This window comes from Mustela lutreola, chromosome 4, assembly GCF_030435805.1.
Source record: "Mustela lutreola isolate mMusLut2 chromosome 4, mMusLut2.pri, whole genome shotgun sequence".
Lineage (NCBI taxonomy): Eukaryota > Metazoa > Chordata > Mammalia > Carnivora > Mustelidae > Mustela > Mustela lutreola.
The window spans coordinates 30,318,168-30,334,984 of record NC_081293.1 but is presented as its reverse complement, the minus strand read 5'-3'; the positions used below and the strand labels follow the sequence as shown (position 1 = coordinate 30,334,984).

Sequence of the window (16,817 nt, the reverse complement as noted above, 5' to 3'; positions counted from 1 at the left end):
TCTGATCTGTAACTTGGGGATTATAACAGTTCCTTTCTCCCAGGGATCCACAAGATCACGCATGTAAAGGGATTAGCACAGTAGGTGAACACTGCACATTAGCTCAGTTGGGGAGGTATTGCTGCAGGAAGAGGGGAAATCCAGGCAGGAACTGACTTGCCCAAGGTGATCCAGCAGATATGAGTGCCCCCATCTCATGATGCTCAGGGCAAGAGAAGTACAGTGGAAAGTGATTTGGAATCAGAAAAACCGGGATACAAATCCCACCCAGCTCTGCCACTTTCTAGTTTGGGCAACCTGAACCCATCTGATTTAAAAAAGAAAAAAAAGCAGGTCATTCCCTTCTCATACCTCTCATACCTCTCGGAGGTATGGAGAATTAAGTACTGTGCAGTAGAGTCTGCAGTGTCGGTCCCAAGACCTCATCTGTGATGAACTTTTAGAAACGGCAAATGGGCTGATTCATGAGGAGGCAGAGCCAGAGTCGAGAAACTAAGTATAGGCAGTTCTGCTGATTGTTTATTCCTCATAAACACTTGTTTCTACAGTACAACTCGGAGAATAAATAGAGGCACAGGGCTATAATTTCCACCACAATCTGCTATTAGGGTAAGGGGCTGGGAGTGGAGTGGGCATGTCTGGGCTCTGGGTAACTGGAGGTGTCCGTCATAAACTACGCAGGGGTCCCATCCATCCAGATCTGACCCCCAGGGCTGACAACCAAGCTTGTGATGGAAGAGTTAACCATGAACCAAATGCAAGGAGCCAAATTCTCTTTTGGTTCACTGCAGTCCTAGAACCCATCCAATTCTCCCCAAGCTCCAAGGGGTTGAGGTGGGTCTGACCTATGGGTCCACTGGGAAGGGGCTGTGTCAGCCCAAGCCATCCCTAAGGATTCAGTTACTCCATGGTAGGGCCTGAAGTGGCCCAGAGATGTCTGTCCTCTGCCCCGGGGTAAGTAACAAATACACGTTATGAGATGACTCCTCGTATCAGTTTCTTGACTGTTCCCCAGAGGGATCCTGTCCCGTGTCTAAGGAAGGAAAGAGGCACAATGGGGCACAAATTAGCTGCTGGAACTCAGGTAAGGAAGACAGCCTGTACAATCAAGGGAGAGGGAAATCGTATTTTTACCGAACCCTTCACAGGGGGACAAGCAGACACAGATACCAGCCTGGGGAGACAAAGTGGTAGGCCCAGAGTTATGAAGCCAACCAGCAGCCAAAGAAGGGGCGACACACAGAAACACTCTTTGACTTCCATAGGACTGAGGAGCTGTCTAAGTCACCCCCATGTTTCTCCCTGTTTCTCCAGGGTAGCACAAAGCACTCACCCTAATCTGGGGCGAGGATCAACTGCCCCCAGTACAGGCAGAATGAAGAAATTCTGCCTCCATGGGCAAGAAATCAAGTAGAAGCAGGTCTGTGCTGGGCGACCTGAGGCATTAGGGACAGAGAATACCAATCAGGGAGAGAGGCAGAGACAGAACTGGTGACCCTGCTGCGGGCCGGGGGGGCCAGAGTCCTCATGACTTTTGTCATGGAATCCCCACCTGGCAGGTGAGGGGGCTCGTCTCCAGGCCTCCGCTCCATGGGCATTCTCATCTCCTCTCACATCCAGTTCACGTATTCACCTTGAGTGCATTGTGGGGGCCTGCGCTGTGGCCCGAGCCCAGGCGCGGGTGCACGACGCCCGTCAGGCAGCGAGATTTCTGGCTGACTTGGAGGCGCTCTGGGCCCGCTGCACGACCGCGGAGCACTTCTCCCGCCGCAGCAGCTTGTTGTTCTCAAACAGACCTTCGTTGCGGGGTATTCCGTGAGAACCGTCAGGGAAGGTCAGCAGGCCTTTGAGGGGAATAAAGCAAATGTGGGACTGATAAGGGCGAGCGTGACTCAGAGAGCAGCTCGGTATCATGGAGCAGTGGAGAAGGAAAACCTGCCGCCCTCACTCCCGAACCCTGAACCAGCAAGTTCCACAGGCGGGCATCGGGCCTGATCCTATGGATGGGCAGACGTCCTGGAAACATCCAAGCTAACCAGGTGTACCTCCACCCCTGGCATGCTCCCACCCCTGGGCTCCCATCCTGCGGGGCTGGGACTTACCAAAACCGTCTACTCTGCCATTTTTAAATTCCCCTTCAAATGTCATGTTGTCATGTCGGATGAAGACTCCGACGCCGTTAAACTTGCCCTGGGCGAACTCCCCCTCATACCTGCAGGAACAGGAGATGGAGGTAGTGAGTTGTCAGGTTAACTGTGTGAAGCAGCTACCAGTGGGTGTTACCTATTAATGCCAAGGAGCGGAGCGGATTCTGCTTGCCTCAGAATCCCTGCCCCCACCGCCCCACTCCCAGAGGAGGGCCAGAGGGCATGTGTGATATGCGGCTCTAATCTCAAGGAGATAACGCAAGAGAATGGCAGTCGGGTGGAAGGTCACTTGGCTCCTCGCCATTTCAAATTTTAGATCTATTTATAAAGTAACTCATAAAAGAACTGCTTACTTCTTGCCTGTTTTCAGAGGGCCTGGGCCAAGCTCAGATCTGAGCAGCTATTTACCACTAGGAAAGCTCATAAAGGAATGACCAGGACTTACCTTGAGCCATCGGAGAAGGTCAGTACCCCGAAGCCATTAAAGAGCCCGTTCTCAAAATGACCCAGGTAGGTGCCACCATCTGCAAACATCAGTTGACCAAAACCATGTCTGCGGCCTGAGCAAAGACAGAGACAGTTGTCAGGTTGGGATAAGGCAGCTTCAGGGACCCCCTCGCTGCCTAACATCCCTTGTCGCTCGTCACCCGACCCACAAGGGAATGAAGACAGGCAGTGATGTTAGCAGGGCAGAGAACTGCTACCCAGAGTCAGACACCAGGAAAATCCGGCTCCTGGGACCTTCCCATCTTGTCACGAACATCAGATGTGGAGCAGGTCTCTCTCGGTATGAGTGAGAGCGCTGGAAAATAAAACTAACTACCATAGTGCCTTGACTATGTGTCAGACACTCTTCTGAGCACTTTGAATTTATCAACCTATCTCATTCTCGCGATGTTAAGAGGTACTATTATTATTCCCATTCACAGACACAGAGAGCACAGTACTATTATTATTCCCATTTCACAGATGCAGAAAGCAAGGCTAGGAGAGGCTATCACTTGCTCGAGACCAGAGAGCTGCTGAGTGGCAGAGCAAGAAAGCAAATGCCGCAGACATCCTGGCTGGAGAGCCCTCACCACTGACTTCTGCTGCCTCTCGGAGAGGAGACAGTGCCACAGGGCACCGTGAAGCTAGGGGGCACACCTCACGGGCTGACTGGCAATACTGATTCGGGTTTTGTTATGTCAGGAGGGCTGTGTTTACCCACTGAACTGACCAGAACACAGCAAGATGCTGGAGGAGCAATCATGTCCTTCCGGCAGCTGGGACAGAGACCGCCTGGCAGAATGGTGCCTCTAAATGGCCAGATTTCAGGGGACGGCAGGTGTTGGGGAGGTAGGAGAAAGGTGGGAGATGTACCGAGCAAGGGCACATCCCATCTGCCCACTTGCTCCTCTCAGGGCTCAAAAATTCATGAGCTGTAGGGATCTAACGTGAGAAGAATGGGGTGCATGTCAAAACCGCCAGAACTTCTCTTCACTGGCACTACTGTAGGAAGTCAAGGCTTCTCGGGGCAGCTCGTGGCTGGCCCCACGAGGCTTTGAAGTGGTCAGACTATGTTTTTCAGGCTCTGAAGAATTTCACCAATCCTGTGACTAGATGCTTCCGAATGCAGTGAGCTGTCACAGGAAATTCAAGGCAATGACTGTCACTTACTCTTGAGTATCTCTCTGTCCTAATTTCCAGATCTTCCTGAACTTTTAAAATTCACTGGAGCCAAGTCATTGCAATGAATTCTGCATTTTCTACTTTATAGGCACTCAAAATAATTCATTTTACTCTGCCTGGTATATAAGTATTTATAAAAAGAATTCCCTGGGGCGCCTGGGTGGCTCAGTGGGTTAAAGCCTCTGCCTTTTGCTCAGGTCATGATCCCAGGGTCCTGGGATCGAGCCCAGTATCAGGCTCTCTGCTCGCAGGGAGCCTGCTTCCCCCTCTCTCTCTGCCTGCCTCTCTGCCTACTTGTGATCTCTGTCTGTCACATAAATAAATAAAATCTTTTAAAAAAAATGAATAAAAACAATTCCCAAATAATACCACTAAAGAATAAAAAGAGGTTAAAACACTTTATATTCTGACGTGGAAAGGTTTAACTCATTGCTGGAGATTGGGCAAACAATGGCATTTTCTAATGCCTTTATTTAGTCCTAAAATCAAAGAAAGGAAAGGCACTATTCAGATTAAATCCTGGAATTAGACTATAAAGACTCATCCAGTTGGCTTCTCAGCCAAAGGAAGTGTTCATCACTTGATTCCCCGGGGTCCTCTCACCTTCCTTCCACTCGCCGCGATATTCCTCGCCACTGGAGTAGGTGAAGGAACCTTTTGTCAGGGTCATGGTGACAGCTTACGGAAGAAAAGGATAAACACTGCAGGAAACAGAGGCGAGAACCAGAGTCACGGGATGGCTGGAGGAAAGGTCTGCAAAGCAATGTTACAGATATATTCTATCAGCTAACCAGCTAAGTATATGTTATCTTGGATACATTTAAAAAACACATCCACCTTTCCAACCCCCCACTCCCAATCCCATCATCACCACCTCTGCTCAAGCAGTCTTATTTTCCTGCTGGTTTTAAAAAAGTTATCAGCCTTGGGGCACCTGGGTGTCTCAGTGGGTTAAAACCTCTGCCTTTGGCTCAGGTCAGGATCCCAGGGTCCTGGGATTGAGCCCCACATCGGGCTCTGTGTTCAGCAGGGAGCCTGCTTCCGCCCCCGCTTCCCTCCCCCCGGCCCCCATGCTCTGTCTCTGCCTGCCTCTCTGCCTATTTGTGATCTCTGTCTGTCAAATAAATAAAATCTTTTTAAAAAATATTTAAAAAGCAAGCAAGCAAGCAGGCATGCAAAGGGCAGTCACCCATGGAGAAAACCTGGGGAATGAAAGCACAAAGAGCCACATAACCCGGATGTTTAGTGGGAAAATAATAAGCTGGGTCTTAACTGCAGTGGAAGGTTTATTTACAGAGTAAGAGGAAATAAGTTTGTCTAGGTACTCAGCCGAAATCTGAAATCTGAGGGCCTTTCAGATTTAAACCTAAACTCTGTTGTTTCATAGGTGGAGAGAGAGAAGTGAAAAGCTAGGCTGTGGCTGGGCTGGACTAGTGTCCCAGCCTCCCCTGACTGCTGCTAGTTCTTTCTCTCTTGTCTTGCTCGCTCTGCTTTTCTGGTCAGGCTACTCTAAGGAGACCTCAGAAAGCTGGGCAGGAGAGTTTCCAGTTAATGGGGAGGGGAAAATACGGAGGCCCTGGGGGGTTTATGAACAGGCACATAATTCGAAAGCAGTGCTTACAGAAAATGAACATGGCAGCGGGAAACGGAAGGCTTTGGAGCATCAAGAGCCCACAGCCAGAAAAGCCTGCAAGACAGGAGATGTAATCCTTCAGGAGACTGTGCAAATGAGCACCAATGACTCTCCTGTGCTTGCGCCCTTGGGATGTGACATGGCAGCACCATGTGTCCATTCACGGGCACTTTATTCCTCCGCCCACTGGGTCTGGGTGGGTTATGGGACTCAGCTTGGACTAATGGAACGTTAGCAAAAGGGATACAGCAGAGGTCTGGGAAGTGCTCATCGACCGCACTTGGAACTGTCCTGCCCCCATGTGGATGAGCCCGAGCTAGTTGGCTGGTGATGAGGGGTCATGTGGAGCTACTGTCCCAGCTGCCAACAGATGCCTGGATGAGCTTGGACATGACCAACCAGCTGCTCCTGAACCCAGGCCCAATTTACTGAGTCACAGAATGATGGACTAAATATATGGTGGTCGTTTGAAACCACTATGTTTTGGGATGGTGTGTTATTATTACCCAGCAAAAGCTAACCAATATACCCAGGTACGTGATCATAAGGCCTGAACTAGGGGGATAACAGTATAATGGGAGCAGAAGGAAGAAATGGCTATTACAGAGATATTAGAGAAAAATAAACAACCCAGCAACATTTGGAGACTGCCAGGTATGGGTTCACATATGCACTAAAAGAATGCTTGCATTCAAAGATATCCTATAAGAAGGGGATTAAGATACCTGACTAGCATTAAATACAAACAGAAGTATTTGACACATCTTAAAAAGTGTGATCCCTAGTTCTTTTTAAATTCCCTAGGTCTGTTTACTCACCTCTTCATCTTTTCCAGATCTAAGCAATACAACAGTTTTACAAGTGACAGTAACAATGCAGAGTCCTAGACCCACCCCCAGATCTACTGAATCAGATTCTGTAAGTTAGAGCCTGGGAAACTGTAGTTTTAACAAGCACATCATTAGATTGCTACACACTTGAAAGCATGAGGACTACTACTCCTACAAACAGATACATTAGGCGTGAATGTTCTCTGATCTATAAATCACTCTATTGAAAGGTCCCCTCTTAATAAGGAACCTAGAGGTGGGTGCCTGGGTGGCTCAGTGGGTTAAGATCTGCCTTTAGCTCAGGTCATGATCCCAGGGTGCTGGGATTGAGCCCCGCGTCAGGCTCCCTGCTTCTCGGAAGGCCTGCTTCTCCCTCCCCCACTCTCCCTGCTTGTGTTCCCTCTCTTGCTGTGTCTCTCTCTGTCAAATAAACAAATACAATCCTTTTTAAAAAGCCATAATCTGGGCGCCTGGGTGGCTCAGTGGGTTAAGCCGCTGCCTTCGGCTCAGGTCATGATCTCAGGGTCCTGGGATCGAGTCCCGCATCGGGCTCTCTGCTCGGCAGGGAGCCTGCTTCCCTCTCTCTCTCTGCCTGCCTCTCCATCTACTTGTGATTTCTCTCTGTCAAATAAATAAATAAATAAATCTTTAAAAAAAAAAAAAAAAAAGCCATAATCTAATTTCAGCTCACAGCTTTATGAGGTGGGTAGTACTATCATTTCCATTTTACAGATTAGGGAACTGAGGGGCAGAGAGGGTAAGTAAATTCACCAAGGTCCCCCAGCTAACATGCACAAGTTAGAAGCAGAAACTTAGGGGTCAGCCTCTGGGGCCCATGCTCCTAAATGCCATCCTGTCTTCATATCCCACATGTCTCCCAGTGTAATAAAGTGGTGTGCGGGCCCAGGAGCACCAGCACTGCGGCCACATCCCTGTGTACTCTGTAACCTCGAGAAGGTTACTTACATGCCTCTAAACCTTGGTCTCCTCCCCTGTCAAGTGGAGAAAGTATACCTACTTCAGAGAATTGTTATGGATTGAATTAAATAAGATACACTGGGGCGCCTGGATGGCTCAGCTGGTTAAATATCTGCCTTGGCTCGGGTCATGATTTCAGGGTCCTGGGATCAAGCCCCATTTCAGGCTCTCTGCTCAGCAGGGAGCCTGCTTCTCCCTCTCCCTTTCCCTCTGCTGCTCCCCCTACTTGTTCTCTCTCTCTGTCAGATAAATAAAATCTTTTAAAAAAATTAAATAAGGTACATGAAAGTACCTACACCACCACTAGGCCCTGTCCACTAAATGTTATTCTTTTCCTCCTTCAAAAACAGACGTCTCAACTCACACATTCACTTACTATAATAAAAATTTCCCCAAAGTCTCCGTATAAAAATGCTACCAATATAATTCAAATAACATTTGGAAAAGAAAAACCAGCAATTTTGCCTGAGGTAAATTCTAAGCTGAGAGAAAGTAAACTACAATTGCCACTTGCCTGTTTTATCGCCACACTATGGGATATTTTAATTTTGACCTACGCCATGATGTTTTTGGATACAGATGCCGTAAGCCCAGAAACATTCTGACGTGCAAACAGTTGGGCCTCAACAGAGAAGGGCTCAGTCACATCTTCTGGGCCCTGGCCCTGTCTCACAGCTCTCATTTCCTTCTAGCTATGAGAACAGATGACTTCTGAGAATCTCTGGCTCTCGCCCAAACGGGAAGCAACATTTGTTTCTACCCCCATAATGAGGCCAGCTTGGGAAGCTCTTCCAGTGGTGTCTGCGAGCCCCTCCCACAGCTCCACCAGGGATTTTCTCTCTATTGCTACTCGGGAGCTCCATGCCCAGGCTCTCTGACACAGCATTAGATGCCCCGAGGTAGGGATCATTTTCTTCTTGTCTTAAAGCTCCTTGAACGCTCTGGGGCTATTTCTTTGACTGGTGACGCTTATACCTGGTGTGCCATCTCTGTTCCACCAATGTTCCACAAGGTCGGCATCCAATTTCAGGCTCAACCCTCTTGTTGTCAGCCCAGCATCAGTGTGCCTGGGGTAGAGGTCAGCACGACTCCACTGCAAATACAACATTAATGAGAGGAAGAGAAGCAGTTTTCCATCGAAACTGCAGAGAAAAACTCTTTCCAGTCCAGGCAGGCTTTGATAACTACAGGCCGTCTTCAGCGCTTCCCAAAACTAATGAAGTCAGCGTACTAAGAGTCAGCTTATGGAACAAATCTGAAATATTTCATTCCTTCAAAACAAGACAGAATCTTAAAAGGCCGTATCTTATAATAAATCTTATCACTAAACAACCATTCCGAAACATAAACACAAAATCATGATTTATGCAGGGAGATGGTAAGACAAGGGCTATTCCTTTTGATGTCTGGCAGCTGTAAACTTGTCCTCACTCAGAGGTCTGGAAGGAGTTACTGTGGTGGCGTGTGAGGAGTCGGTCTGACTGTCCAGGGGCTTGGGGGAGCAGACTCCAACATTTGTTTACTTTTTCTCAAGGCCACATGAAACTTCCACATAATGGCATCCTGCTTGTTTCACAGGGACCAGGAGAAGGTCGCTGAAAGGAAGGGAACAGTGTTTCTCCAGTTTGAAGACTAGCTTTGGACACGGTACTAGTCAGCCCCTCAAATTGTAAACCTAGCCCCTCTTCTGGTATGCTGTGGCTCTGAAGGAGAATATTCTAAAGATTTTAAAGAGGCCAATGAAATGGAAAAGATCATCCTCTAATTACCAAACGTGGCAGATTGTAACTTCCAAAGACATTTGTGGTCGTATCTCCTGTATTACGCGTTCTATAATTTGACCTTGCCACTGCCCCATCAAAAGGTAGAGTCTAACTCTTCTTCGAATCAGGGTAGGCTTGCGATTGCTTCAACCAATAGGACACGATGGAAGAGATGGTGTGTTCCGAGGTCAGATCAGAAAAGGTGACGCATCTTCCCTCTTGCTCACTGGTCTGCTTGCCCACGGAGGTCTGACTACCCTGGGGCCACTGTGCTGCGAGGAAGATGAGCCACAAAAAGCCACATGTGTTGGTGCTCCGGTTGGCAATGCTCATCTTTGAATCAGCCTAGCCCAGGGACCAGCTGTAAGCCAAGGAGCCTTCAGATGATTCTAGCTCCCAGCCACTGAGTTGGCATCCCATCTGAGGTATCATGGAGCAAAGCGAGGTCATCCCCACGATGCCATCTACGAACTCCTTACTCACAGAATCTGTGAGCATCATACGGTGGTTTTAAGCAGCTATGGTTGGGGTATAATGTTACACAGCTGTAGTAACTGGATCATCATCTCTCCACCTAACCCTGCGACCTCCTCTCTCATTTGTTTTTCCAAAAGTAAATTTCCATTCCTTTCTTTATCTAGGGAGACAGAGCAAATTCCCTTCAATAGTTGCTGGTCAACATGATGTCCATTCCCAAGAGCACAACTGGAAGTGCTAACTAAAGGACACACATGGACACTATGGGTCTCAGGCCATGGTTGAACCCATTTGACTAGAAACTTCTACCTATGTCCAAATAATTGATACTGTCACCGCCAGGGACCGTGATGTTCATCTATGACTTCTAAAATTAGCCAGGCTAAGTTATCGTCAGCTGTACAGTCACTGACCCAAAAAGAAATCATGGTCATTGAAACAAATCTAGTTTAATACAGAATAGCCAGTACTGATGAAAATGACTGAAAACCCAACACTTTAATAAGGATCCAAATCAGTGTTTGTATCAGTGACCCAAAAAAATCTTCTTAGAGAACAGGTTGGGGTGCCTGGGTTAAAACCTCTGGCTCAGGTTTTGATCCCAGGGTCCTGGGGTCGGGCCCCACATTGGGCTCTCTGCTCAGCAGGGAGCCTGCTTCCCCAGAGCTCTTTCTCTGCCTGCCTCTCTGTGATCTCTGTCAAATAAATAAATAAATAAATAAAATCTTAAAACAACAACAACAGGTGGGCTCGGAGTTTAGGCTTCAGCTATACATATGAAATGTAGTCTCAAACCAAGAAGATTCAGGCTTCTAAACAGATACCCACCCTTTCTGCTCTTTTCATAAATGGGTTGCAAAGGATCAATCCAAACATTTACTTAAAAGAAATTGACTTTTGTCCGTGAAACAAATACACTGTTGCTCTGCACAAAAGATGATACCCCTGCTATCTTTATTTTCTCCTGATTCAGATATTTCCAGATAGAACTTGGAGACAGGAATGTTAACTTTTGTTTCCATTCCATTTGTCTTTTTTTAGAGTTTAGGAATCAAACTTGCTAAAAAAAATATTATGCATTCACACTATCTTGCATTCAATTTCGGAGGATTAAAAATGACACACACACACACACACACACACACAAAGCTACCACGAGGAGGAACAGATTTGGGGCACCTGGGTGGCTCAGTGGGTTAAAGCCTCTGCCTTCGGCGGGGGTCATGATCCTGGGTCCTGGAATTGAGCCCCGCATCGGGCTCTCTGCTTGGCAGGGAGCCTGCTTCCTCCAATCTCTCTGTCTGCCTCTCTGCCTACTTGTGATCTCTGTCTGTCAAATACATAAATAAAATCTTAAAAAAAAAATAAAAAAGAGGAACAGATTTTTCACTTAAAAAGTATTGCTTTGAGGCAGCCTGCTTTCCCCACATATACCTTTACATTGTTCCTCCAAAGCCTCCCCAGAGTATGAATACCTTGCCAAAGTTCTCTTAATTATAAAGAAAGCAGTCTTTGGTTTTTAGAATACTAAAGAGAAGAAAGGAAGACTCTGGTGAACAAAAATTCTGGCTTGTAAGAAACCTAGAACAAAAAGTCACACATTCCTTTTAAAGTGCTTAAATGAGTTTGAAATAACTGTTTTTCTTATAAATTTACAAGTCTTTTTACTATAAGTCTTCCTTGAACTCAAAAAGAAAAAAAATGTTTTGCTACTAGACAAAGGTCTTATTTAGGAAGACTGTGGGACAGTTAGATTGAAGAAAGTGGGAAGAAAATCCTGATACCAGAAAGAAGATTAAAATAAATAAATAAATAAAAGGCTTGGGGACGATGAGGACTGCCATGATACTATCCTATTTCATGAAAAAGGAAATGCGTGGAGCGGATTCTAATAAATCCGAGTTACTCCTGCGGATACCTAAGCAGTTTGCAGATGCTACCTAGCCGGCATGCCACCATCCACAAGCCTTGTTGTGTGGGACGTCTCTCCAGCAGAGTGTGACAGGCCGGCCCAGGCCAAACAAAGCCCTAGACCCAACTAAGAACATTTCCTAGTCGATCTCCCACCCCGTTCTTGGATCCCAGCACTGATCCTTCCCTCCACCCGAGCTCTGCTCTACCGCTGGGACCAGGTCTCTGCTCACACTGGTCCACCATCCCCTCCGGACGCAGCATCCCCCCGCCCCAACCCACTCTCCAAGCCAGGTACCGTGGGCTCTCCCTGGACTCGGCCCCACGGGTAGAGACCAGAGGTTCTCTGGTCTCACGGGTTCGGTATCCCACCGGCCCCGCCCTCTAGTCAGCGCCTTCTGGATGGAATCCCGATCCCCAGCCGGTCATCTCGGGATGGACTCCTCCTTTCTCACCGACCACAAGCTCGTGGCCCCCTCCCTCCTGCGCTACGGGCCAACCTGAGCTCCGCCTTTCGGGATGACAATCACGCCCAGACGCTGGGCTCCAGCGGCCGGGACGGCGGCTCCGCCGGGCTCGCCCCTGCCACCAGCCTCTCCACCACCTCCACCAGCGCCTGCCCCACTTGACGCCGCCATCCCGGGCGGCCGCACTGGGCGCAATTCCGGCTGTCCATTGGCTGTTACCTAGGCAACCAGGAGCAACGCCACTCTCCATTGGCTCAGCGCGGACTCTGCGCCATCTTTGTGCGGGGCGGAGGGTCTCAAGAGCTCGGGTCAAACAGCCGAAAGAGGGGTGGGGCTGAACCCGTGGTCCTACCTCGGCCACTTGAGGGAGATCTCAGGTCTGGTCTGCTCAGAGACATTCTAACCGAAATGTGGACAAAAGCAAAACAAAACCAAACCTGGGTAAAAAAAAAAAAACGGACCACCAACTCGAGCGCTTCGGGTCCTACGCGGACCTTCAGAGCTGTAAATGACTCTTCGCTGGAGTTTAAGCGCAGAACCCAAACCTGGATTTTGAGTTTCACCTTTGTGAATTGTAACATGCTGGACCAGGCAGCTGAGGTTTAATGAGTGTCAGCCCTGTGCCAGCACCGTGATACCAGGACACTTATGCATTCACTCGTTGTAAGGAGTTGTGTTGTCATTACTCAGATCTTTGTGTTTAAAATGTATTATCGAGATTGGAGCGAATTCTCCAAATATTACGTATGCCGATCCTTTTATCCATTTATTTACTTATCAATGTGAATGCAGCTAGAAAAGAGGATCGCTGCCCTCATGGGTCTTACAGCCTAGATGTGGAGAAGAAAAGATTCATGCACAGGGAAAAACATCAAGACTATATTTAATTATTAAAAGAAGGCAAGTGCATGAAGACAGTAAACAAACTGCTCCAATTTGGGTGTTTCTTCATCTGTGAGATAGAAAATGAAAATAATAATAATAATAAAGACTCCCTAGCACTTATATGAGAATATAGTGTAAAATTCTCAATACTGTATCTGTGACATTATGCTCCATAAACACCAGTTTCACATTGTTTGACAAGACTAGGATTCTTTGTTCAAATTCCATGTCTGCCACCAAGTGTGTGTGTGACTCAAGCCAGTTATTAAGCTCTCCAGTCTGTAAAATGAGTTGGACTAGCAGACCTATAAGATTCCACCAGCTCTAACACTCAATGGTTAAGCATGCTAAACTGTGTGGTAGCTACTATAAATAAAAACACAGTCTTTGAGAGAATGGCATGTCAAGAAAATCCTATTAGATTAAAAAGGAAATCTAACCTAACCTAATAAGTAGACCTTATTAGATTAGAGAATGTATATTAGGGAATTTGATGAAATAAGGTTAGGTAGATTGTGTGGTTAAGTTATGGAGAAACCTGAAAAATTTGGGGAAAATATGGTTTGCAAAATACAGTGTTTTGAATGGGCAAATTCATAAACACAGAAAGTAGAATTTACCAGGAGCTAGAGAAAGAGGGAGTTATTGTTTAATGGATACAGAGTTTTGTTGGGTTGATGAAAAAGTTTTGGGTATAGGCAGTGGTGATGGTTATGCAACATTGTGAATGTATTTAATGTTACTGAACTGTATACTTGTGAATGGTTAAAATGATAAAAAATACATTATTTTACTGCAATAAAAATGTAGTTTCTTAATCAGAGCAGTGACACCAGGAAATCAGTGTTCTAAGATAATTAATCTGGGGGGTGCCTGGGTGGCTCAGTGGGTTCTGCTCAGGTCATGATCTCAGGGTCCTGGGATCAAGCCCCGCATCAGGCTCTCTGCTCAGCGAGGAGCCTGCTTCCTCCTCTCTCTGCCTATCTCTCTGCCTACTTGTGATCTCTGTCTGTCAAATAAGTAAAATCTTTAAAAAAAAAAAAAAAAGGAAAAGAAAAGAAAATTAATCTGGTAGTGATGTTCAGAGATAACCAGAGAGATTGGAAGTAGAAGAGCAAACTCAAGCTATTTTAATAATGTAGAAAAGAGGGGTGCCTGGGTGGCTCAGTGGGTTAAAGCCTCTGCCTTTGCCTCCGGTCATGATACCAGGATCCTGGGATCAAGCCCCGCATCCGGCTCTCTGCTCCGTGGGGAGCCTGCTTCCTCCTCTCTCTCTGCCTGCCTCTCTGCCTACTTGTGGTCTTTGTCTGTCAAATAAACAAATAAAATCTTTAAAAAAAATAATGTAGAAAAGACGTCTTGAGAGTCTCAAAAGTAATGTGGCATCAGAGAATATGGAAAGAAAGGGAGTACATAATGATGTAGGAAAGATGTTGGGGTTCAGAGCCAATGGCCTAGAAAGAATTTTTGAGACATCTTCAGTGTAAAAAGGTGGTTTTATTAAAGCATAGGAGCAGAGCACAGGGACAGGACCTGTGGGCAGAAAGAGCTGTACTAGGGTAATGAAGAGTGACTGGTTATATACTTTCAAGTTGTGAGGGGGTTAGACATAGTGTAAATCTCTCAGGAATTTTGGAAATAAGGTTTCCAAGACCTTGAGGGGACTAGCTCTTGTTAGGAAAAGGTCATTTATTACTTTCTAATAAAACCTTAGTCATGAGACCCTTCAATGTGTATTGGTGGGTCATAGGATTGGGCTGACGGCCAACAGATATCTTGGGGGTAGAGATAAAGGAAGTTTCCAAAGAAATTTTTATATGTTGAAGTAGACTTACAGGATGGGGTGTGGGGATCGTTGGGATAATGTTAAGCTAAGCATTTTCCCTTAGCAAAGTATTAATGTCAGGACAGCTGAGTTCCTAGAGAAATGTCACTCTGCCTGTTTTAAGTACTTGTGAGTGGGCTTTAAGTAGCAGGGAAATTTAATTCTTCTTTTGCCTTTGCTTCCCACAACACATATGAAACACAGCTCATAGAGATATTTAACAAGAGACAATATAGTGTTAAAAGCATTGAGCTAGTCTGCCTAGCTGCATGACCACATGCAAGTCACTTTACTCATTTTCCAAAATCATAAGATCTGTAATGCCGTTTATGTGTAATTCAGTTATATTCATGTAATTTACAAGAAACAATATCTCGCATTTGGTGAGTGCTAGCTCTTCATAGGTAATAGAGAATATATTAATATATTGACCTTTTTTTTTTTTTTTGGTCCAGTAGAACAAGTTCTAAGTGGTAGAATCAAATAGATTTTGAGAATTTCCCTTAGAGTTCTCAAGGGAGAGCTCTAAATCTTGCAGCTTTCCTTGACAATAATTTGAAGCTTATGGGCTAAATGAGATGAATAATACCAAGAGATCATCTTTGTGGATGTGACCCCTGGGGTGCAAGAGGCAAGTATTACTGAATTATTTGGTGTCTGGATGGAAAGGAAAATACATGTCTTCTAACTAAAAGAGGAAACTGTATGGAAAACTGTACGAACCTTTGCCTAAAATGGTTTACATGCCAAAAAAAGTTTAAGGCATTCTCACACTTACAATTAAACAATAGTTTTTTCAGTGCAATTCAATGCAGTTCAGTACTTCTAGTATTTCTAGTACTGTGACAATAATTTGATTCAAGGAAGAATGACTATGAAATATTGGTTACAATATGGCTGATTATCTCCTGTGAAAACCCATGTCTCTAGTCTGCTGGTGATTCTAAGCACAAAAACAAAAACAACATCAATGATAAAAATGTGGTACCATTTGTTGAGTATACTTACTAATCACTGTGCTAAGTGTTTTACTATCTTGATTCTTATTTGAGGGAGGGATGATCATTTTTAGTGCACTTTTTAGGTACTAAGCACTATGCCCAGTGTTTTATATACATTATCATCATTCTTATTTAATTGAGGAAGGGATAGTAAAACACTTAGCACAGGTGGCCTTCAAACTCAAATGACTTTGATTCCCTCTTTTCTCCCTCTCCCCTTATCTAATTACATTCTTTCTTTAAAACCTATCTCATACAATGACCTCTTTAAGGCCTTTGCTGACTTTCTAGCCTACCCCCAAATCACTGATCTTCTATTATGAGTTTTCAGTTTTCAGTGTTGGCGCCTTTACTCTTGCTGCCTCAGAGAGCTGTATGTCTTCCCCTTGAGGGAAAGGACAGTTTTTTCTTCTCTTTTCCGCTAATAAAAATATACAGAGTCCCTGTCGTGTCTGGACAGCAAGGTTTTACAGTGGTGAATAAAACAGTCACGTACTCAGCTCAGGGAACTTTCTAATCTAATAAGATCATATCTTTCTTCAATGGACAAAGAAGCATAGAGCATGCGGGCCGGACACTGTGTAAATTGCATTAGGCCTGTGGTTTTTAAAAACCTTTTTATTTAGGTAGATTAGGGATTTTTTAAAAGATTTTGTTTATTTATTTGACAGAGATCACTAGTAGGTAGAGAGGCAGGCAGAGAGAGAGAGGAGGAAGCAGGCTCCCTGCCGAGCAGAGAGCCCTATGCTGGGCTCGATTCCTCATGATCTGAGCAGAAGGCAGAGGCTTTAACCCACTGAGCCACCCAAGCCCCCAGATTAGGGATTTTTGTTTCTTTGCTTCAGTTTTGTCTCTCTAGAATTTAGGACATAGTACGTGCTTGATAAGTGTTTAATGAATGCATGATTGAATGAATGCAGATACAAAGATTAGATTTCTCTACTTTCATAGCAGGTTGGTTCATAGTACACACTCAACAAATGACTGATTAAGAAGTCTACTGAAAGCTCCTAAAGACAGGTCAGCAATTGAAGCTAGGGGAGGGGCTGGGCTGGTAAAAACAGGGGGCGTGTCTGACCCGGGTTTGGCTCCTGGAGCATGCGCAATCTCCACAGACGGTGACGGGCGAAAAATGCGGAGGGCGCGATTACGTAGACGCTAGTTCTGATTGGCTACCGTTCGCGCGCGAGGGGTCGTGCCTACTCGTCGCCAAGTAAACAGGCTAGGTG

At 45.9% G+C, this 16,817-nt stretch overlaps 1 protein-coding gene across 5 annotated transcripts; it reads right to left on the bottom strand.

Annotated features, from left to right (window-relative positions):
* Window positions 1-501: 501 nt before the first annotated feature.
* Window positions 502-12,051, bottom strand: MORN4 (MORN repeat containing 4). 5 transcript variants are annotated; one of them, XM_059169293.1, is made up of 6 exons: window positions 11,911-12,051; window positions 8,235-8,352; window positions 4,422-4,519; window positions 2,593-2,707; window positions 2,103-2,212; window positions 502-1,844 (listed from the first exon to the last, which is right to left on the bottom strand). In XM_059169293.1, the coding sequence occupies exons 3-6, from the start codon at window positions 4,486-4,488 to the stop codon at window positions 1,696-1,698; spliced, it is 441 nt and encodes a 146-aa protein (XP_059025276.1). In that variant the 5' UTR covers window positions 4,489-4,519; window positions 8,235-8,352; window positions 11,911-12,051; the 3' UTR covers window positions 502-1,695. The 5 variants fall into 5 exon arrangements, with proteins under 5 accessions (XP_059025276.1, XP_059025275.1, XP_059025278.1 ...); XM_059169292.1 differs by lacking the exon at window positions 8,235-8,352; XM_059169295.1 differs by lacking the exons at window positions 8,235-8,352; window positions 11,911-12,051 and adding an exon at window positions 11,709-11,876.
* Between the last annotated feature and the right edge of the window lie 4,766 nt (window positions 12,052-16,817).